Source organism: Camponotus floridanus, unplaced genomic scaffold, assembly GCF_003227725.1.
Source record: "Camponotus floridanus strain SB8 unplaced genomic scaffold, Cflo_v7.5 scaffold5, whole genome shotgun sequence".
Lineage (NCBI taxonomy): Eukaryota > Metazoa > Arthropoda > Insecta > Hymenoptera > Formicidae > Camponotus > Camponotus floridanus.
In genome coordinates this window covers 591,931-611,303 of record NW_020229658.1, presented here as the reverse complement: position 1 = coordinate 611,303, position 19,373 = coordinate 591,931, and the positions used below count along the sequence as shown (strand labels likewise).

The 19,373-nt window shown below is 35.8% G+C and overlaps 2 protein-coding genes across 2 annotated transcripts; one reads left to right on the top strand and one right to left on the bottom strand.

Annotated features, from left to right (window-relative positions):
* Positions 1-1,448: 1,448 nt before the first annotated feature.
* On the bottom strand, positions 1,449-4,297 carry LOC105254020 (F-box only protein 9). Its single transcript, XM_011262464.3, has 7 exons — positions 4,175-4,297; positions 3,444-3,659; positions 3,055-3,366; positions 2,784-2,947; positions 2,525-2,716; positions 2,120-2,357; positions 1,449-2,034 (listed from the first exon to the last, which is right to left on the bottom strand). Exons 1-7 carry the CDS (start codon positions 4,175-4,177, stop codon positions 1,810-1,812), a joined length of 1,350 nt encoding a protein of 449 aa, XP_011260766.1. The 5' UTR covers positions 4,178-4,297; the 3' UTR covers positions 1,449-1,809.
* Positions 4,298-5,608: 1,311 nt separating this feature from the next.
* Positions 5,609-18,855, top strand: LOC105254021 (myb-like protein Q). Its single transcript, XM_011262465.3, has 2 exons — positions 5,609-5,656; positions 15,950-18,855. Exons 1-2 carry the CDS (start codon positions 5,648-5,650, stop codon positions 17,807-17,809), a joined length of 1,869 nt encoding a protein of 622 aa, XP_011260767.3. The 5' UTR covers positions 5,609-5,647; the 3' UTR covers positions 17,810-18,855.
* The last annotated feature ends 518 nt before the right edge of the window (positions 18,856-19,373 follow it).

The following is a 19,373-nucleotide window of genomic DNA, read 5'->3' as shown; positions in this document are numbered from 1 at the left end:
TAGTGTCATTTTTAAAAAATATGTTTAAATATACGTAAAATATATTTAAATACATTAATAGCCTATTTGATGCAATTTAATTGTTAAAGATGATTAACAAATAAAAGTTGCAAATCAATGCTTTGCACATTATTGCAATTTTGCCGCATGAAAATGTTGACAACACGGATAATTTTACGTAAAAAAGTGTTCAAGTGAGTAAAATAGAGAAATAATGAAACGTAGATTACGTATGTAACATAATCTCTCACATGCTTTTGAAAAATCATGTGTGAGCATGTGTGCGTGTATGTGAAGTTTATATGTTTATTAAAATTAATCAACATATAGATATTAAGCAAATTTTAATATAGTAATAGTGCATCAAATTGTAATAATTTTATTAATATAGTAAGTTTTTTCTTTTTGCTCCTCTTATTGTTTTTTATTTTATTCTATTTAAAGAACATAGGCTAAACTATTGACTGACGCAAAGCTGTCGTGCAACCGGTTGCCTGCTTCACGGGCGGTCCGAAAAACCACTCGCTTAAGTTTATCTTGTTTCACGAGTCCTGAAATATCTGTATATTGTATCTCGAAAAAATTTTTAAACCTCGTGTCAAAGTGGAGCAAGCAATATTTATGTGGCTGATAAAAAAAAATTAAATAAAATTACAAATTTTCGGATTGTGCAGAGATACCTCTATCAAAGTTATCCAACAATATACATATTTCTAAACGTCCATTTTGTTACACATCATTATGTATACATATATGTAGGCTTTTTGTAAAATTAGCCTTTTATGGAAAAAGCAAATTTACAAAAAACCTATAATATACATACATATATATATTCTAAAACAAATAAAACTGTTTTAAAATATAAATCAGTGAATGTTGGTTTCAATTCCAGCATAGTACAATTTATTCTGCATTCGCAACAAAATTGTCCTATAAATATTAACTAGTTTCTACCTTATTCCAGATAGAGAGATATGTAAATTTCAATTTATAGACAATTATAAAATAATTGATCAAGATAAACTTAATAAAACCAAGGTTCTTAGATTTACGACTCTATGAAAAGAATTATCTGATAGCAAAAGCAATATAATATAGTGCAAAGTATGAACATATACTTCGCATATTTCCAATGTCGAATTAACATATATACATCTTGCATTTTATACCACAGGTGGATGTGCATTGTTATATTTGTTATATTAACAAAATTGTAAATTTTAATAACTTGTAATGTGTTGCCCGAAAAATTTATTTATGTATAATTTTACAAGTTTGTTATGCGTAATTTTATTCAATACGCATTTTGAAACTTAACTACGCTAAGGATAAGCAATAATTAGTGAAGTATTAACAGAAAATCTATAATTGCATTCTTGAATATTACACTTTAAGTTCTTAAATATACAACTCATTGTGAAATAATATAAATAATTATTATATGCTTAATAATTATACATTAGATATATAAATAATTTATTTACACCTCCATGTGATTGAGAATGTGTTGTTATCGACATAAATAACATATTTAAAAAAATAGTTGTGATTTACAGGTTGTATAATGTACTAATAGAAATCGTTGTAAAAAATACAACGTGATACGAGAGAAATAAAATATCTTCAAAAATATATGCTACATGTAATTCATTATTCACACTAGTACGTCCAAACGTACGTGTACATAGTTAATTGAAATTAGATTTTTGCATGTTTATACAATTTGCTGCAAATCACTATTTCTTTCCTGCTAGAATATTTCAAAGTTGTACTCTTATGATTCATACAATTCATTTGTTGCTACTCTCATCATTGCAATGGAGCTTCACTTTCCTGAGTGTAACTCTTTGACCTGCTGAATTTAAGAGGTGGATATCTGCTGCCGATATGTGGCGACGCTCCAAATTCTCTTACAGATGGTTCCTTTAAGCAAATTTTTGCCTCTTGTCCGTTTTTATATTTCGTGAAAATACTATAACTGATCCACTTTAATTGCGAATTTATTCTTCTACGATGTTTTCGTATCTCGAATTCCTAGAATAATATGCATGTCGGCACATAGTGAAATATAGTTTTTGCACATATAAATTATTCAATTTCAGACTCAGTTAATACCTACAATATGAAATGTTTGTTCGCCACTGTCATGCACTGACTCTCTTTTTTTTCGTCTATAGGTGAAATTAATTCCTTTAGTTTCTTGTCTTTTTAGCACCAGTGTAACATAATTATTATGTAATCTATAGTGACCAATTAGAACTGATGTATTGCGTGGTACACGGTTTCGTAAAGAATTTACACAATTTTGAGGCTCATCAGTCGATGTCAACATTAAAACTCTTCCTTCAGGAAAAAATCTAAATGCATTAATGAAGAGCAAAATTAAATTATAGTTTAAGATTATAAGTTATATGTTTCTGCTTTGGATTTTTAATTAATTTTGTAATGGTATGGTTACATATGAAAATAAGACGTTTTATACAAACTACAGATAATAATACTATACTGAGAAACAGTTATATACCTCAGGTACCGGAAATACTCAACGAGATGCCATGGTCTATAAAAATGATCTTGAAAATTATTTTCTCCATCACGAATATAACTTGTTTTATTGATATAACATCCGTTGTATCTTAATCTAGGCCGTTGCAAGTACATATCTCTCCACGATTGATATTTCGACTCGCAAGTACCGCAATTCACACCCCATACTCTATGAATAACGATTTCGAAAATTCGAATTATATTAATCAATAACGTTAATGTTTATTGATATTTACCTGACGCACGCCAATCGCCAGATTTCCGCATCTTGCGCAGAGATGTAAAATCCGCGACATACTCTTGAGAACATTTCCAATGATGCAAAATCTAAATCAGAGGACACAACCCATCTTAGAATGTAAAGCACTATCTCCATTGGCAAAGCAGATATATGCGTTGTCTGAAACATATATTTCAAATCAAATGTAATTATATAGTCAAAGAATCAGTCTGTATAAAATATCGCATACTGAAAATTATTATTATAGATTGTAACAAAATACTTACACTTTGTTCAAATTTTGGGAAACATACACATTGATTGCGATTTACAATTTTAGACAATTTTAGATACAAGTCAGTTTCTTCTTCATCCACTTCATTATAATTTTCGCTGTCATTGCTAGTTGAGTAATCATTGTCTAGTGTATCAAGTTTGTCATCAGCATCAAATCTGTCTCTTGTTTTTGCTTTGGTCGATTCATACAAACGGACTTCGATATCAGGAACCAGTTGTACCGCACGCTTATAAAATTGAATTGCCTCATAAAACTTTCTGCTTTGTTCATGTTCAATACCTTTGAGAAATAAATTCTTTGCCTAAAATAAACAATGCGATATATAACGAAGAGTGTCATATGATAAAGCTTCTTATTTCTAGACAATAATTAACATACCCTGCTTTCAATAGAGGCTTCATCGCTTGCGACTTCAATGCTAGGCTGTTTTGGTGAATGTGTTCTTGCTATATCACGCTTGGGTGATATTGTCAACTCTCGCTGCCACTGTTCCCTGAAAGATGTTAAGGCATCCTCAATGTTTGTTCCATCTTGCAAAGAAGACGCCTCTTCATCGCCTTCATCCAGGTCATCGCTAGATTCACTGCAATGGTTCTGCCAATGCACAAAGCAAGAAATAGTTTAGTAACTAAAATGAAAGCATTAATTATTTATGCAAAGATTTCATACGATACAAATATATACGTGCATCTGTACATATGATTATTTATCACTATTCATATATACATGTCTATTAAGTAGAGTAAAAAAATATAAATTTTTGCTCGGCTGTTTATTTAACGATATTTTGCAAACATAAGCAAACATATACACACGAAAACACATGAGAAGACTTTGGCTGTTATTATAATAGATTTAGAGAAATTTACTTAGGATTAATAATACACAAACTTCTGAAAGATACTCAAATGTTAGATCTACAAAGCAAGATACATGACAATATATAATAGTGTGTCTGACGCAACTGTAAATAATAAAATGTATATGATGTAACACGCATATTATGACGACAATATGTCCGACGAGGTTAGATTATCACCAAACATTTCAGCACTCGACGACGCGTTTATTTAGCAACGACAGTCACAGCTGATCATATTTTCACGTACCATTTTTCTCGCCGATCAATTGTCGTCGTTTTGTTTCCTTCAGCGCACGTACTCTCGGTCAGAAAAGCGTACGACACAGCGAAAACACAACTTCGCCAATAGTACCGCCGCCATGGTTCTTGCCTTTCTGCGCGTTTTTCGCGGCAGGCGAAGGTCGTTGCGCGAGCGATAGATCGATTTGACCCCGTTGATGCAATGTAAACACATTGTTCGCATCCTCTGTTACGATGTTCCATTATCGTAATTAATTTGTTCCTGAAATTTCCTCATTCTTTCATTTTTACGAACATAATATGAATTATAAATTAAGAATATAATTTTTATATTATTTGATACATCCCTCCTTTTAACATTTTTAAATTTAAATTTAAATTTGAATTTAAATTTTTAAATTTAAAAATTTAAAAATTCAAATTTAAAAATTTAAAAATTTAAATTCAAATTTAAAAATTTAAATTTAAATTTAAATTCAAATTTAAAAATTTAAATTTAAATTTAAATATTTAAATTTGAATTTAAATTTTTAAATTTTTAAATTTGAATTTTTAAATTTTTAAATTTAAATTTAAATTTTTAAATTTGAATTTAAATTTTTAAATTTAAATTTAAATTTTTAAATTTGAATTTAAATTTAAATTTAAATTTTTAAATTTTTAAATTTGAATTTTTAAATTTTTAAATTTAAATTTAAATTTTTAAATTTGAATTTAAATTTTTAAATTTGAATTTAAATTTTTAAATTTTTAAATTTAAAAATTCAAATTTAAAAATTTAAATTTAAATTTAAAATTTTTTAAACAATTTTAAAGAGAGGGATACCAAGCGGACTATAAATTATGATTTTTTACACATAAAAGTGACTATAAGTCGGAAACAACTTATTTCCAGACCTATGTTTATGTAGCTTTTTTCCTTCTTTTTGGGATAATTGGAATAATTTAATTAGAATTCAATATTGCGCTGTCTAATATACAGGGTGTCACTTAATTGAAAAAAATGGTTCAAGACTTTTCAACTCAGTTTTCCACGAGGAATATCGCTATATAAATAGTGGCGCCAATTAAATGACACTTTGTATACTAGAACGAAAGAAGCATCATGTGTAACTAATAAAAAAATATCATACTAAATCCGTTAAATTATTTTTAATCTACAATTTATAGATATAGTTTAATTTCCTTTTGAATGACGAGTCTTCAAAGTTCCTCCTCGCAAAATGCGCGGGAATGCGACGAAAATGGGTTACGGGCACGCGATAATAATATTCAAAAGAGCCGAAAGTAGCAGAAAAGTAGCCGAATCTGTCGCGTACGTGTACGCATGTACGCGGTATGTACGTGTTTTAACATCGATGAGGTGTACGTGACCCCACCTCTCTTTCACAAAACTATCACCTACCTACCTATACCTACGGAGATCATCTTTCCCGGAGTAAAAGCCGAGACCCTGGTGAGTGTGGGCACAGACAGCATCATGCGCTTGGTGAGTACGAAACCACTCTCATTCACCGATCAGTTTTTCCGCTCGCTCAACTTTCCTCCAAATTTTCTCTTCTTTCTTTCTCTTCCACCTGTCACGTTGTCTATCGATCTCTTCTTATTTCCTTCGCGCGGTGGATCACGTGCGGTTCAAGTGACAGTGCGGCTCGAATAATCGATCAGATGAGTGACAAAGTGATTAGCGTAAGAAAAACTATATATATCTGTAATATCATCATAATTAATAATAATTATTAAACAAATTAACAAATTAATAATGGTGCCTCAAGCTCCAGTTTGGATGCTGATAGAAAGAGTGTAATGTGCTGGGGAAGATGCATAGTCCTTTGTACCCTTTATTGGGCGAAGCGACTATAACCGCGATAATATTCAAGTTCGATCATTAACATGATTATTTAATGAAGTTACTTGGCGAGAGCAATCTTTCTTTCTCACGTAGACTATAGGCGCGATCGATGTACTCGCGAGTTTCTACTTTGTTGGAGGAAACCTGCGATGAGCATTTCACGGTGGCTACTTTCTTCTTCCATTATACGTTTCGCGATTTCCAGATATATCGTATCGCTCGCGCGGAAGAGCCGCTTCGCCTCGGTTAACGGTTTCCGATGGGCTACTTGATGAATCGTTGACCCGACGAGATCTCCCATGCGACTTGTCAATCTAATATTTCCGGCTACTCGCTTGGTTACAATGCGCTAAACTAAAATCATAGGAATGTTGTTAGCGAATTGTATGGATTTGGAAAACGTTCTCGGAGACTACGAGTGCTACATTGTATCTCTCATTACACAGTTACATGCCGTGAATCTTAATGTATTCGTAAATGATGATCACCGCAAATGTCGCGCGATATAACTTTCATTGCCCATTTTCCATTTAATGAGATATTTGATATCGGTACACATAAACATTACAATCTGAAAACTTTCTAAAATATTATTTATTCTTACAAAAAAGGATCTGGCTATTGTTTAAATCATTGAATAAAGTAATAAACGTTTTACTGTGTACGTGATTTTTAAAGTTTACAACGGCATCGATGCAAAAGTAATGAGACTCTTGAGATATCAATTTAGAAAGAAGAAAGCAATAAATCGCGTTAATTTATAGTCACTGATTCGGATAAAAGGTAGAGAGATGATTCTCTCTGCGATTCGCCGTTCGGAGTCCTCTTTACGCTCGCGGCAATTTACCGTGAAGTGTGCTAGCTCATTATGAATCGCATTAATGAATCGACGCGCTCTGTTGAAGTCGCTGGACTGTCAGTAGATCAATTTCTATTCTCCGCTCGAATCTTCGAGGTGCAACACGCGAGCGTCATAAATATGCGCATTGGAAGCCTAACGACCTAGTTGTCATGTAGTACGGTCGTGCATGGCGCTAATTAAGGTCGAAATCGGAGTTTCATGAATCTGAGCTAGCGAGGGTCGATACGCGCGTTAATCCGATAACGATCGAGATTGATGGAAATCTTTGTATATATAAAAAATAGAGCAAAATTTCTCGAATTGTAAGCTTATCCTCGTTGCAGTCTAGATGCATCAGATCCATGCTCTCTCTTTGTACAAGGTCGACCAGAGTAGTGGACCAGAACCAAGATTAAAATCGCATAGTGCGCGAGATTTTTTTCTTTAAAATCGGCAAAGAAATAACGAAATGATCTAATCGACGAATTTGATAGATCTGATAAAAAGGTGTAGTTGAATTCATGACACGATCGTGTAATGTTTCCTCAGTTTTCACTTGGAATTATTTCTCGATCGATTTCTGTCATAATCACAGTAAGGAAAAGATATCCTTTCAAGAATCTTTATTCGAAATCCTCTTAATGCGTGGTCACGTCGACGAGATGCTCTTAGTTAACGACGCGCGTTTCGAGAGAAAGTAATTATTAGGGATCGATGACACGGAAAGATGGGTGTGACGGATATACCCGCGAGACGCGACGAGTTCGACGACCGACGAAGTAGATGGCATCTTTTTCGAGCGCCGCGGGAAGAAAGTTCTTCTCCTTTTTTTCCCCCTCCGCCTTCATTCCGCTGGAGATCCATTCCGAGAGATAAAAGCCGGACTTGCGGTAAAAAAAAGAGCCCCGTATTACATGGGGCAGGTAGCTCTTACGAAACGGCCTACCGACAATGCCAATCTCGTGAGGAGTGCCCGAGGAAACTTGCGCCAGGATTCAGAACGACACGTAATACGCGCAACTGGAGAGGCTCCCACCCGTTGAAAGAGTTCCGGACATTTCGTAACCGATGTATCAACATGATCGATCCGCGCCAACAGATCGTCCGGCTACGCTAGAAAACGCGCGCCGTAACATTTACGACTTCCTTAATAATCGCGAAGAGGAGGCAGCTTCGCGGTCCGTTGATCCGGCGATTTTTCGCAAGTCGAAAGTGGAAAGCCCCTCGGCATCCTTTCCGAACTTTTCTCTCATCGGCCCCGTAGACCTCTCGTCCGACATCACGTACGATGTCGGAACAATCATTGTTTAATCGGCTCCCACGCCTCGAATTTTTCACGCTTGCCTCTATCCCTCATGCTTCTATCTCGATGACTCTTCACGTCTGAACCTTAACGCGAAAAGGTTTCGATCACTATCAAATCTGCGCAGAAAATATTCTTTAATAGATCAACGATAAGAAAAAGAGATTTTAAATAGAGATTTTAAAAGAATCTGAATCGATTATCGAGTTTGATAGATTGAAAAATAACGTGTCCGGCCGAAATGAATGATTTTGAACAACCAAGCCGGTTCTTCGACAGAAGCCTTCGATCTCTCGAAACTTTCACTCTAAACTTGCAATACGATACGGTGCTTTGCACGGTGCATTCGCGTTTAATTGCATTCATGCGGATCGGGTTCATCTTTCATCGCTGGATTTGTACGTTATTCAACGCCAAGGACTCGTTGTATAATCGAAACGTACTTGGCGACACTCCTGGTGAAGTGCACTTTCACGCATCTCCCATTTCCGCGTTTCTGTACACGAAATCCGAAATCTACAAGATATCACGATACATCGTGATGCAACTAGCGGAAAGTTCATTATTTGGGAAAAGGAAAAGCACGAAATAAATCTTGTTAATTGATTGCGTAATTTTTCTTGAGGAGAGAAAATTTTAAAAGTGGTCTCTATTTATCTATCTCTTTTTCTTATAAAGTTTGATTATCTTTTTTTCAATTCCAATTCATCAGACAATTTATGATTAAAAAGAGTGATACAACACGCCGCGTATTAAATCTTCTTTATAAGTTTTATGTCATCGAAATTGAATCAAAGTTCATTATTTGGAAAAAGAAAAAGCACGCAATAAATCTTGTTAATTGATTGCGTAATTTTTCTCGAGGAGAGAAAATTTTAAATTTTTAAAAGTGGTCTCTCTATCTATTTATCTATCTCTTTTTCCTATAAAGTTTAATTATCTTTCAATTTCAATTCGTCAGACAATTTGTGATTAAAAAAAAAGTGATAAATACGCCGCGTATTATCTTGCGTTTCTCATCTTATTCTTAATTTTATTTAGCAAGAATCTTTATAAAGATTTTTATGTCATCGAAATTGATTACACTTGGCAGAGAAAACTGATTGTTACTCGGCGGTTGTACCATTGTTATCTCCACTGAACATGATTATTAGATGTGAAATCGCTAAGCGGTCAAATTTGATTGGAGTTATTTTCGAATCTAACCAATTAGCTTTCGTGCAGTACGAGTACTATAGATGGTCTAACAGTTTTCTTCGATCGTTACAAGACTTGGTTCATTATTTGCTTAAATTGATCTCGAGATAATACATATTGTTATACAGGAAATATAATGGCCATAATCAAGATAATTTAGCGGTAAACGTAGTTAAGACATTCTTCAAATCTTTCATGACTTAATATAAAATTCATACAAACTTTGTATTATATCGGGAATCGATTTTTCTGTGAAATTAAGATTTTCAGAATAGTCATTGTGCCACAACCTTTTAATTTCTTTACAGACACTCTTCAATAAATTGATTCGGCTTAAAAGAGCTTATAATAATTTTAGGAGCTCCTCTATTCTAATTATTCATTTTTAACATAAATTTATTATGCAAGATATAATGATGAGTCACGCCAGCTCTGATTTGTTTATTTGCATCGATATCAGATATAAAAAATCGATTCTACATTGGTTGAAAAATATGCATTATTAAAATTAACATCGAGGCTTTTAAGATATACTTCGTAATTTATTATATATCTAATTAAAATATATAAATGTATGAACGTGCTTTACTGCATACTTTTAATTTAGTGAATGTTCTAAAAATGCTGCTTCAATCTACAATTTACGACAAAATTCAAAATGGAAATTTATTTATAATTTTCTGCAGCATATTTTAATACATGTATCTCATGCACGTGTTTTGCTTCTTCCAATGTTTCCTTTGTTATGCGATATGTAAAATTTTTAATAGAATTTTGCGTGCCCCGAATTTTTTCTCGCTGCAAATTATTGTTAAAAATCAAGAAGAATTACGCTGTCACGCTTGTGTTAGTGAGAAAAAAATGCGATTGGGCGTGCTGCTCCGTAAGATGATGTTGCGTCAAGTCGATTCATAATCCGGCATAAAAGGCCGAGCCTGCCTGAGTTTGATCTTTCATGCTCATCGCACCGGCAAGAGGCGAGTAAAGCAAGTTCACGAGCGGTGCGCATCCTCGACATACTCTGCCGAGTGAAAGTGCCGCCACATCAGCTCTCGCGGTTTCTTCTTCCTCATCTTCTGCTTCCTCTACGCACCAGTGGTGTTATGCGCGGGCCGGATCAATGTGACGAGTTCTCTCACGCTATTTCCCCACCTGCAATCGCACGACGTGAACCAGATGCCGTGATCGGTCTCATCTCTTCCTTTTTCTTTCTTTCTCTCTTTTTCTTCGATTCACATGACAAGTTTCTCGATAATCATTATCCTATTTTGTCGCATTCTGATCGATAGCAAGTATCGTATATTTTATATATATATTACGTTTCACACATAATTTTATTCAAAGGAATTTATTAAAGTTGAAACTAGATATTTTAATCATTATATCTATTTTATCATTAAAGCTTTATTTTTCTCAACTTTACTATTAATTTTAGACACATATATTTATTTATTTTTCTTAAGACGTCTATAATGATGTCTGTAAGATTTTCTAGTATTTGTTATAGATTAATTTTGCATTTTTTGGAAACCAAATTACTTTTTCAAATAATGTAGAAATATCTAAAAAATGATTATATAATAACAAAGATTAATAAAGAAAGCGTGCAAGAAAAAAGAAAGGAATAACGATTCCGCGTAATAGTTTGTTTCAAAAAATTTCTCAAAATTTTGATGTAGCAACTTGGAAGCCAGAATCATGTTCAGCGTAAAAAACAATTATGGGAAATAATTATAATTACTATTCTCTCTCTTTCTTTGTGTTTGAAATTATTTTGTTGAAGTGTGTTGAATTGGAGCTTGACTGTCTTAACCTGATTATTATTATGGAGCAATTAACTTCGATAGATGTTGATTATTGTCGCCATCCATTTAATTGCAGCTTTCGATCTATTAAATATTCGTCGATAGTTTTAACGCATGCTCGTGTGCCACTTTAAAAAGTTTGTACCTGACAAAACAATCGATCGAATGATACTCACAATCAGTTAACAGAATTGTGGATTCTTGAATTTTTAATATCACTATTCGATTCATTTCGATTCATTTATTCTTACAAGTGAAATTTCAAGAATATAAGCAAACATAATTTTAATTTTAACGACGCACGCCCGTGTAACGCAAGCAAAGAGAAAAGAGAAAGAGATCTAAGATTTTATATGCATTTTATATGCAATATTTTCTATCGCACATTAGTAATATCAACTCAGCGATACAGTCATTCTGTTAGGCGCGGTGAAACTCGCACGGCGCACTCTCTGCGCTAGAAAATGACGGGTCAAGAGTTCGCAACGCGAGGAGAACATTCGCATAGTCAAAGATTCGCGATAGCCAAATATGACACGGATCTTTTTAACAACCGGGACAATCCATCGCGATATTTGTCTTCCGCCTCGCAACTTTTCTTCCCCTGAAGCGCACGCACTCACGCATATTTATGCGACTCTCGATTTTTGCGAGAGTTTTGCGGTTGATTAATTAGCGACTTTGCGATTATTATGCAAAGAATTACTTAACGCGCGTCGTGTCTATAAATCCGAGCGACGCGGTGACACATGTCAAGCGCGGCGATTATGTTTGGCCCGGCGAGTTTCGAAAGTGAAACCGACCACGTCAAAGCTGCAACGCGAATCAGTCCCAACCGCGTCCGGACTATTATTATTAAGTGGTAAGACACCTGCGAGTGTCTTCCTCCCGTTTGTGAACGGTGGAAGATTAATGGGATGCTGGACCAAACGGGAGAACGCCCGTACGCGTTTAGAAAGTTCCCAAAGTTTTTTGTATTATTTTTTCTCCCGAACATTATTATTATGTTTTTGAAATTTTTATATACTAGTAAATCATTTTATATTTTTAAGATTCGCCCATCACTGTCTGGTTATTTGCCTTGTTTTTGTAATTTTTCTTTGATACTTATCTTTCAAACCACTTTAATTTAATTAATGTTTCATTCCCAGAGTTATCTAAGGCCTAAGTTACTTGCGATATACATGTGTGCCTTTATTTTTTTTAATTTATAATTGCGAAAGAAGAACTCGAATACAAATTCGGAGTCTTCGCCCACTTCAATCGTCCTCGAGTGAATAAAAAACATGGCTCTTACGTTTCTTCGAAAAAATATTCAAAGTCTCGTTCCTGAGAAATTTACGACGAGCCAATTAATTGTTAGATGAGATCGAGATCAAGAGGAAGGGGGCGAGAGACGAAGTTTTATAAGGCAGAAGCGCGCGTTAAACGCGGTAATTCTCCCGTTTTATTGTGTGCAAATTACGGGGATAGTTTACAGACGTGCATCTCCAACGCTTTCCTTTTGCGGCAAAAGCGTTGGCACTTAAGCGCGAGCTCTTGTGCGAAGAATACATAATTCGATGATGTACCACGCTTGCTCGCATCGTTGACCCTCGGCGTGTCGTTTCGTTGTCTTTTCTCTGGGTGTAACTTTCTTTGCAAATGTCAAAGGTTCGCGTGTAACGCAGCGTAGACTGGCACTTTTCTTTTTCTTTTTTTTTTCTCGTCTACACGTTTATGAACGCTTAGAATTCTCGCCAGAAATTCTCGTCGATTTTTCTCTCTTCGCGGGACTTATGGTTGACAGTAACGTCAATAACTCTTCTCTCGCGATGCGTATGCATCATAGTTGGACTCCCATGGAGATTTGACGAAGCGGGGTGAAAGTTCAAAGTCTGTAATCGCTTCTGGTGGGTAGCTCGTGAATATATTTCCGTTTTTGCGGCAAAAGCTTGGCGACTTAAGCGCGAGCTCTTGTGCGAAGAATACATAATTCGATGATGTACCACGCTTGCTCGCATCGTTGACCCTCGGCGTGTCGTTTCGTTGTCTTTTCTCTGGGTGTAACTTTCTTTGCAAATGTCAAAGGTTCGCGTGTAACGCAGCGTAGACTGGCACTTTTCTTTTTCTTTTTTTTTTCGTCTACACGTTTATGAACGCTTAGAATTCTCGCCAGAAATTCTCGTCGATTTTTCTCTCTTCGCGGGACTTATGGTTGACAGTAACGTCAATAACTCTTCTCTCGCGATGCGTATGCATCATAGTTGGAATAGATTTCGAGCGGTGAAATCAAATCTGTAACGTCTGGTAGCTGATTCGGTATGTCGTGTATGACGCTCCTGATTTGTGTTTGAATAATTTCCGGATCACAAGTCTAGGACGACTTGTTTTTAATGACGAATCATTAAGCGCTGTCCGCGACGTCCTTCACGCCATTCGTCACGTATCATTATGAAAATGAAAGGAGTAAGACGTGGCTATTAATAGAAGGCAGCACTTTTCCAAATTGTCTATAATTACCTGAGATGATGCGAAGACGAATAGTTTTAGATGTCAAAGTCAAAGATGCGATTATTGTCGATGGTTCAATAGTAAAAATTATTCGCCATTGATTAAGAAATCGCACGGATATAATATCTATTTTAATTTCTATAATTTTTTACAAAGCAAAAGAAGATTTATCGGTTAACTTTTAATGAATCGTTCTTACATTTATTAGTTTGATACAATATTTAATATCACGAAATAATCGAAAGAACAAAGTAAACTGTTGCTCACCATTTTTTTTAAATTCAACAAAAGTTAAAATCAAACATGTAACGCGCGAATGTTAAAGAAATGAAGTATCTACAAAAATCTTCAATCTACAAAAATGTTAAAGGGATTAAGTATCTACAAAAGTCTTCGATTATTCCCAGCGATATAACAAAACTTCGATACATCAAGAGTTTCTCTCCGCTTAAATACCAAAGTTTGTTCCCAAGAAGCGCGTACTGTGTAAGTAATTAAAGATACGCTTCTAATTGCGTTCAGTTTCAAGAGGAACATAATGGATCTCTGTCGAGTTCTTTCATTTATCTCTTCTTTTCTGGATCGATGCCCATCTCCTTGTAATTCGTCAAACGATTAATCCTTGGCAATATTTTATCGCGCGGGGCAAGATATTCTAAAAACGCATTTGTATTTCATAATAATATAACAGGGGAAAATACTATACAGTCCGCACGCGCTAATAAATAAATAAATAGCTTAAAGTTTCATCGAGAGCTCATTACACTTGCTACACGCGGTCCTCAACTTTCCGAACGTGTCTGCACGTTTAATTATGCGCGAGCGTGTCTCTTCGACGATGTCAAGCGTGTACGTGTAATTACATAAAACATGCAAACTATTGGTCTCGCTCGCACGACTCGAAAGCTGTAGGCAGATATTTACTGTGTTTTTAGGAGGAGAAAATCGCCTGGGGCTACTCTTCCACTCATAACGGGACTAACAGGAGATAGACCGAATGGACAAACTTTAGCTTTCGATCTCTCTCGAATCAATACAGTGAAACCCAATCATATATAGATGTTTATTCTTATCGTAAATAATTTTATATCCTCGATGATTAGTCTTTTTCTAGATAGCCCCTTTGGGAATTTGAATATTTGAGTACGAATTTTAGCTTTCGATGTCTCTCCAATCAATATAGTGAAACCCAATCATATGTAGATGTCTATTCTTATCGTAAATAATTTCATATCCTTGATGATTAGTCTTTTCCTAGATAACTTTGCCCCTTTGGGAATTTGAATATTTGAGTACGAATTTTAGCTTTCGATGTCTCTCCAATCAATATAGTGAAACCCAATCATATATAGATGTCTATTCTTATCGTAAATAATTTCATATCCTTGATGATTAATCTTTTCCTAGATAACTTTGCCCCTTTGGGAATTTGAATATTCGAGTACGAATTTTAGCTTTCGATCTCTCTTCAATCAATATAACGAAACCCAATCATATATAAATGTTTATTCTTATCGTAAATAATTTTATATCCTTGATGATTAATCTTTTTCTAGATAACTTTGCCCCTTTGGGAATTTGAATATTTGAGTACGAATTTTAGCTTTCGATCTCTCTCCAATCAATATAGTGAAACCCAATCATATATAGATGTTTATTCTTATCGTAAATAATTTTAATATCCTTGATGATTAGTCTTTTCCTAGATAACTTTGCCCCTTTGGGAATTTGAATATTTGAGTACGAATTTTAGCTTTCGATGTCTCTCCCAATATAGTGAAACCTAATCATATATAGATGTTCATTCTTATCGTAAATAATTTTATATCCTTGATGATTAGTCTTTTCCTAGATAACTTTGCCCCTTTGGGAATTTGAATATTCGAGTACGAATTTTAGCTTTCGATGTCTCTCCAATCAATATAGTGAAACCCAATCATATATAGATGTCTATTCTTATCGTAAATAATTTTATATCCTTGATGATTAATCTTTTCCTAGATAACTTTGCCCCTTTGGGAATTCGAGTACGAATTTTAGCTTTCGATCAATCTCGAATCAATACAATAAACTCAATCATATATAAATATCTATTCTTATCGTAGATAACTTTATACTTTTGATGATTCACCTTTCCTTGAATAATTTTGTTCCCTTGATAATTTGGATTTTCGCGAATAAATTTTGCTATGATGGCTTTATTTTATTTCGTGGCGAATAATATTGCTTTCTAATAATATCAAACGTAATCTATGCAACATCGTATTAATATATTTGTTATAACTTTGCAGATAGTCGTAACGATTCTACTGGCAGTAGTCTGCTTGGTTAGGTCTCAGAAATCTGAGATCTCAGCCAAAGACCTCGAATTTGCGCCCGCCCCAGTAAAGCTCGACAAGAACCTGCGACAAGCATTGCTAAAGGCTCTAACGGAACTGGAGGCCGAGTCGGCGGAGCAGCGAAAAGACGATGATGAGAAATCGTTCTTCACGACTGTCAAAAAGACTTTTGACGATGTTCTCAAAAATACGAATCTGAATACGAATAGCGTGATACCGAAAGCCTCCTTGTCGTTCGACGGTTTCCCGGGAGATGAAGACATTCTCAACGAGGAGAAGCTGCAAAATTCAAGCTTCCTCGAAGCGAAGAAGTACGTTACTCCGAGTTCATCGCCGATGATCATAGAAAAAGCTAGTTACGACGACGCTAGAAGCTTCCACGTGCACAATGTAATTGTACCGGACAAGAATCCATCGACTTATTTGTCGCGAAGCGAGTCCAAGGTAGATTCGTTGGAAACGAAAAATCTAAAGGGTTCCGTAAGTTCATCTTCGGTCAACAGAGTCGAGAGTGTGACGTTGAAGCCGATCACGCTGTCTGAGAGCTTAACGCAAAGTGCGACCAATGGACTCGTGAGTACCAATGCGTTAATTGCGCCGAAACCAACTGCATCTAGTCCGACTGTTTCGCCCAAAGACAACGTCACTTTGCCTTCTTCCAACGTAAATGAGGAAAAATCTCCAGCGGAGGAAGTGAAAATCTTTCAGGCGCCTCTTGTGGCAGCCTTCACGGTACAACAGGACGAGCTCGGTGTTCCGAAGAGCGTCGTGCCGATTTACAGGCAAACGGGTGACGGACAAGCTCTGACTCTTCAAGAGCAATTGGAGTTTAAGCAAAAGCTACTGGAGCAACAACTAGCGGAACTGCAACAGCAGCAAATTCAGCAGACCCAGTTTCTCGTTAGACAACGTCAGCTTTACGAGCAGCAGTTGAGACAGAAGCACCAGCAACTGTATTTGCAGGAACAGGCTAGAATCAAGCAGTTTGAGGAGCAGGCCAAGATCAAGCAACTGGAGGAGCAGCGCTTGAAGCAACTTGAAGAACAGAGAATTTATCGTTTGAATCAGCACAATCACTTTCCTTTGCAGAAGCAGCACATTTTCCAACAGACGAACGTGTTGCCGCTTCAGGCATCTGTGGACCCTGCTGTTCATCTTCAGCCGAGTGTAACTCTGGAAGTTCCCAACGCCGTCGCGCCGCCGCTATTCCGTACCAACTATCAGGAGCAGTTGCAATTCCAACAGTTTCAGCAGCAACCTCAACAACATCACCAGCAACCTCAGCAACATCAACAGCAACCTCAGCAACATCAACAGCAACCTCAGCAACATCAACAGCAATCTCAGCAACATCACCAGCAACCTCAGCAACATCATCAGCAGCGATTGCATCAGAACTTCGTGTCGTTTCCTACCGATTTTCAACCACCTGTAGCTCCAGCTACCAGATTCAACAGACAGGAGGCCTTCAACGCAGTTGGTAATTTCGGCTTCAATCTAGACAACAAGCAACCGCCTCCGTCGAGGAACACGTTCAACTTTATCGCGCCAACAAGGAATCCCAATACATTCATTTACAATCCTTACACGCAATTTAGGCAGACTCTCCCGACGAGAGTACAACAGACACCTGCCAAGCAGATTCAGCGTTTGCTTTATCAGTCGGGCATCGCCGGCGAATTGGGCAACGTGCAGGGCCCGGGTGCCGAGGATCTCAACATCGTGTCCAAGGTGTTGGCGTTAAACGTTGGAGCGTTGCCCAATAAGAATTATCAACTTGCGAGTAATCGCAGCAAGCTGGGAAGCGCGTGAGAATAGAGGCAGACGAGCATAATCGATATAAGACTTCGACGAGTCGTGTAAATTACTACAGGACGATATTAGCAAGGTGAAATCGAGCTCTCTCTCTCTCTCTCTCTCTTTCTCTCTCTCTCTCTCTCTCTCTCTCTCTCTCAATCCTTCCATTTACCTTGCTCTTTCCTCTTGTTTAATCTCTTCTTTCCGTTCCTATCATATCTTTTACATCTCTAATTTTTCAAAGATTCTCTCTGATTCTGACACATGCACGCGCACACATACATTAATATGCAAATCAGCTATATATATGCACGTAGAACAGAACGACAATGAGAAATGCTTATTCATGGCTCGCGAGAGAACGCGATGACTCGGTACGTTCAATAGTATACAAACCATGACGATAGTAACCTTGAATACTGGCATCTCTGGGTGAAATCGAATCGATTGCCCGGTTACCTCCCGCGAGATTTTACTCTCCTACGATTTTACGACGGCCGGTACGCGTGAGAAGTGTATTCTAGGAGAGAATAATCGGTGTATAATGAAGAAGCCATCATTTCCTTAATGAACGTAATGATATTAATTACAATTGTACGTACGTCAAACAAGGACTTGTCAGTAGTAGCGCGGCCTTCTCGAGCTTGAATTACGCAAGTTCGCATTTAGTTGCAACACAGACACTCTGTATATAATTGTGCGACTCCAGTTTCACTTCCTTATATCTATTCCTTTTGTGGCGGCACTTTCCTCTATTTCATTCTTGATAGAATAGCGTACACGCGATCGGGCACCGCCAATTTCTTCGACAATCGTACAAGACACGCTCAATAGAAAAGAAGCACGTAATCATAAAACGTAATATAGCTGTAGAAACATAAGTAGATTTCAACAGGGAAAACTAATTCTTATGTTTTTTTTATCTAAGCAAGGCAAAGTCCTGCCGGACTCACGTCAATTGTATTATCGTCTTGGGTTTGATTATGATTTCGTTCGAGAATATATCGTAAAACTTGGAAAATTCGTAAATTTGTACAAGCCTTTTAAATTAAAAAGAATTTCTTACGTATTTTTTATGCCAAATTCATAATAAAAGATACATTTAAGGATGTTTTGTACCTATGTTCAAAATATTGAGAATTTAATGAAAATTGTACAGAATGTCCTTACATATGTTTAGAATCTTCGGTATAATTTTTAAATCGATTCACTAAAGCGTTCACAAGTTATAAGGATTTTAATTTGCACCGAATTAACATGTGTTCTTATGGGAAACATATAACCACGTCGATTCAAATGACAAAAACATATGGAAATAATATTCAGAATTTGTTTAAAATTTGCAAAAGTTTAGATACAGAGGAAATATTTGGTCAAATAATATTATACAAGTACTAACTGGTTAAAAAGATATTAAATATAATTCAATGAAGTTAGCCATGTATCTGCCACAAGGCAAAATTCTCTGCTAAAAATTAATCATTTCGATTAACAAAATTCGGAATATTTCAATAAAAACGCAATAAATATTAAAAAATACATCTCTGCACTGTAGCTAAAATCGAATTGTAATATTCCA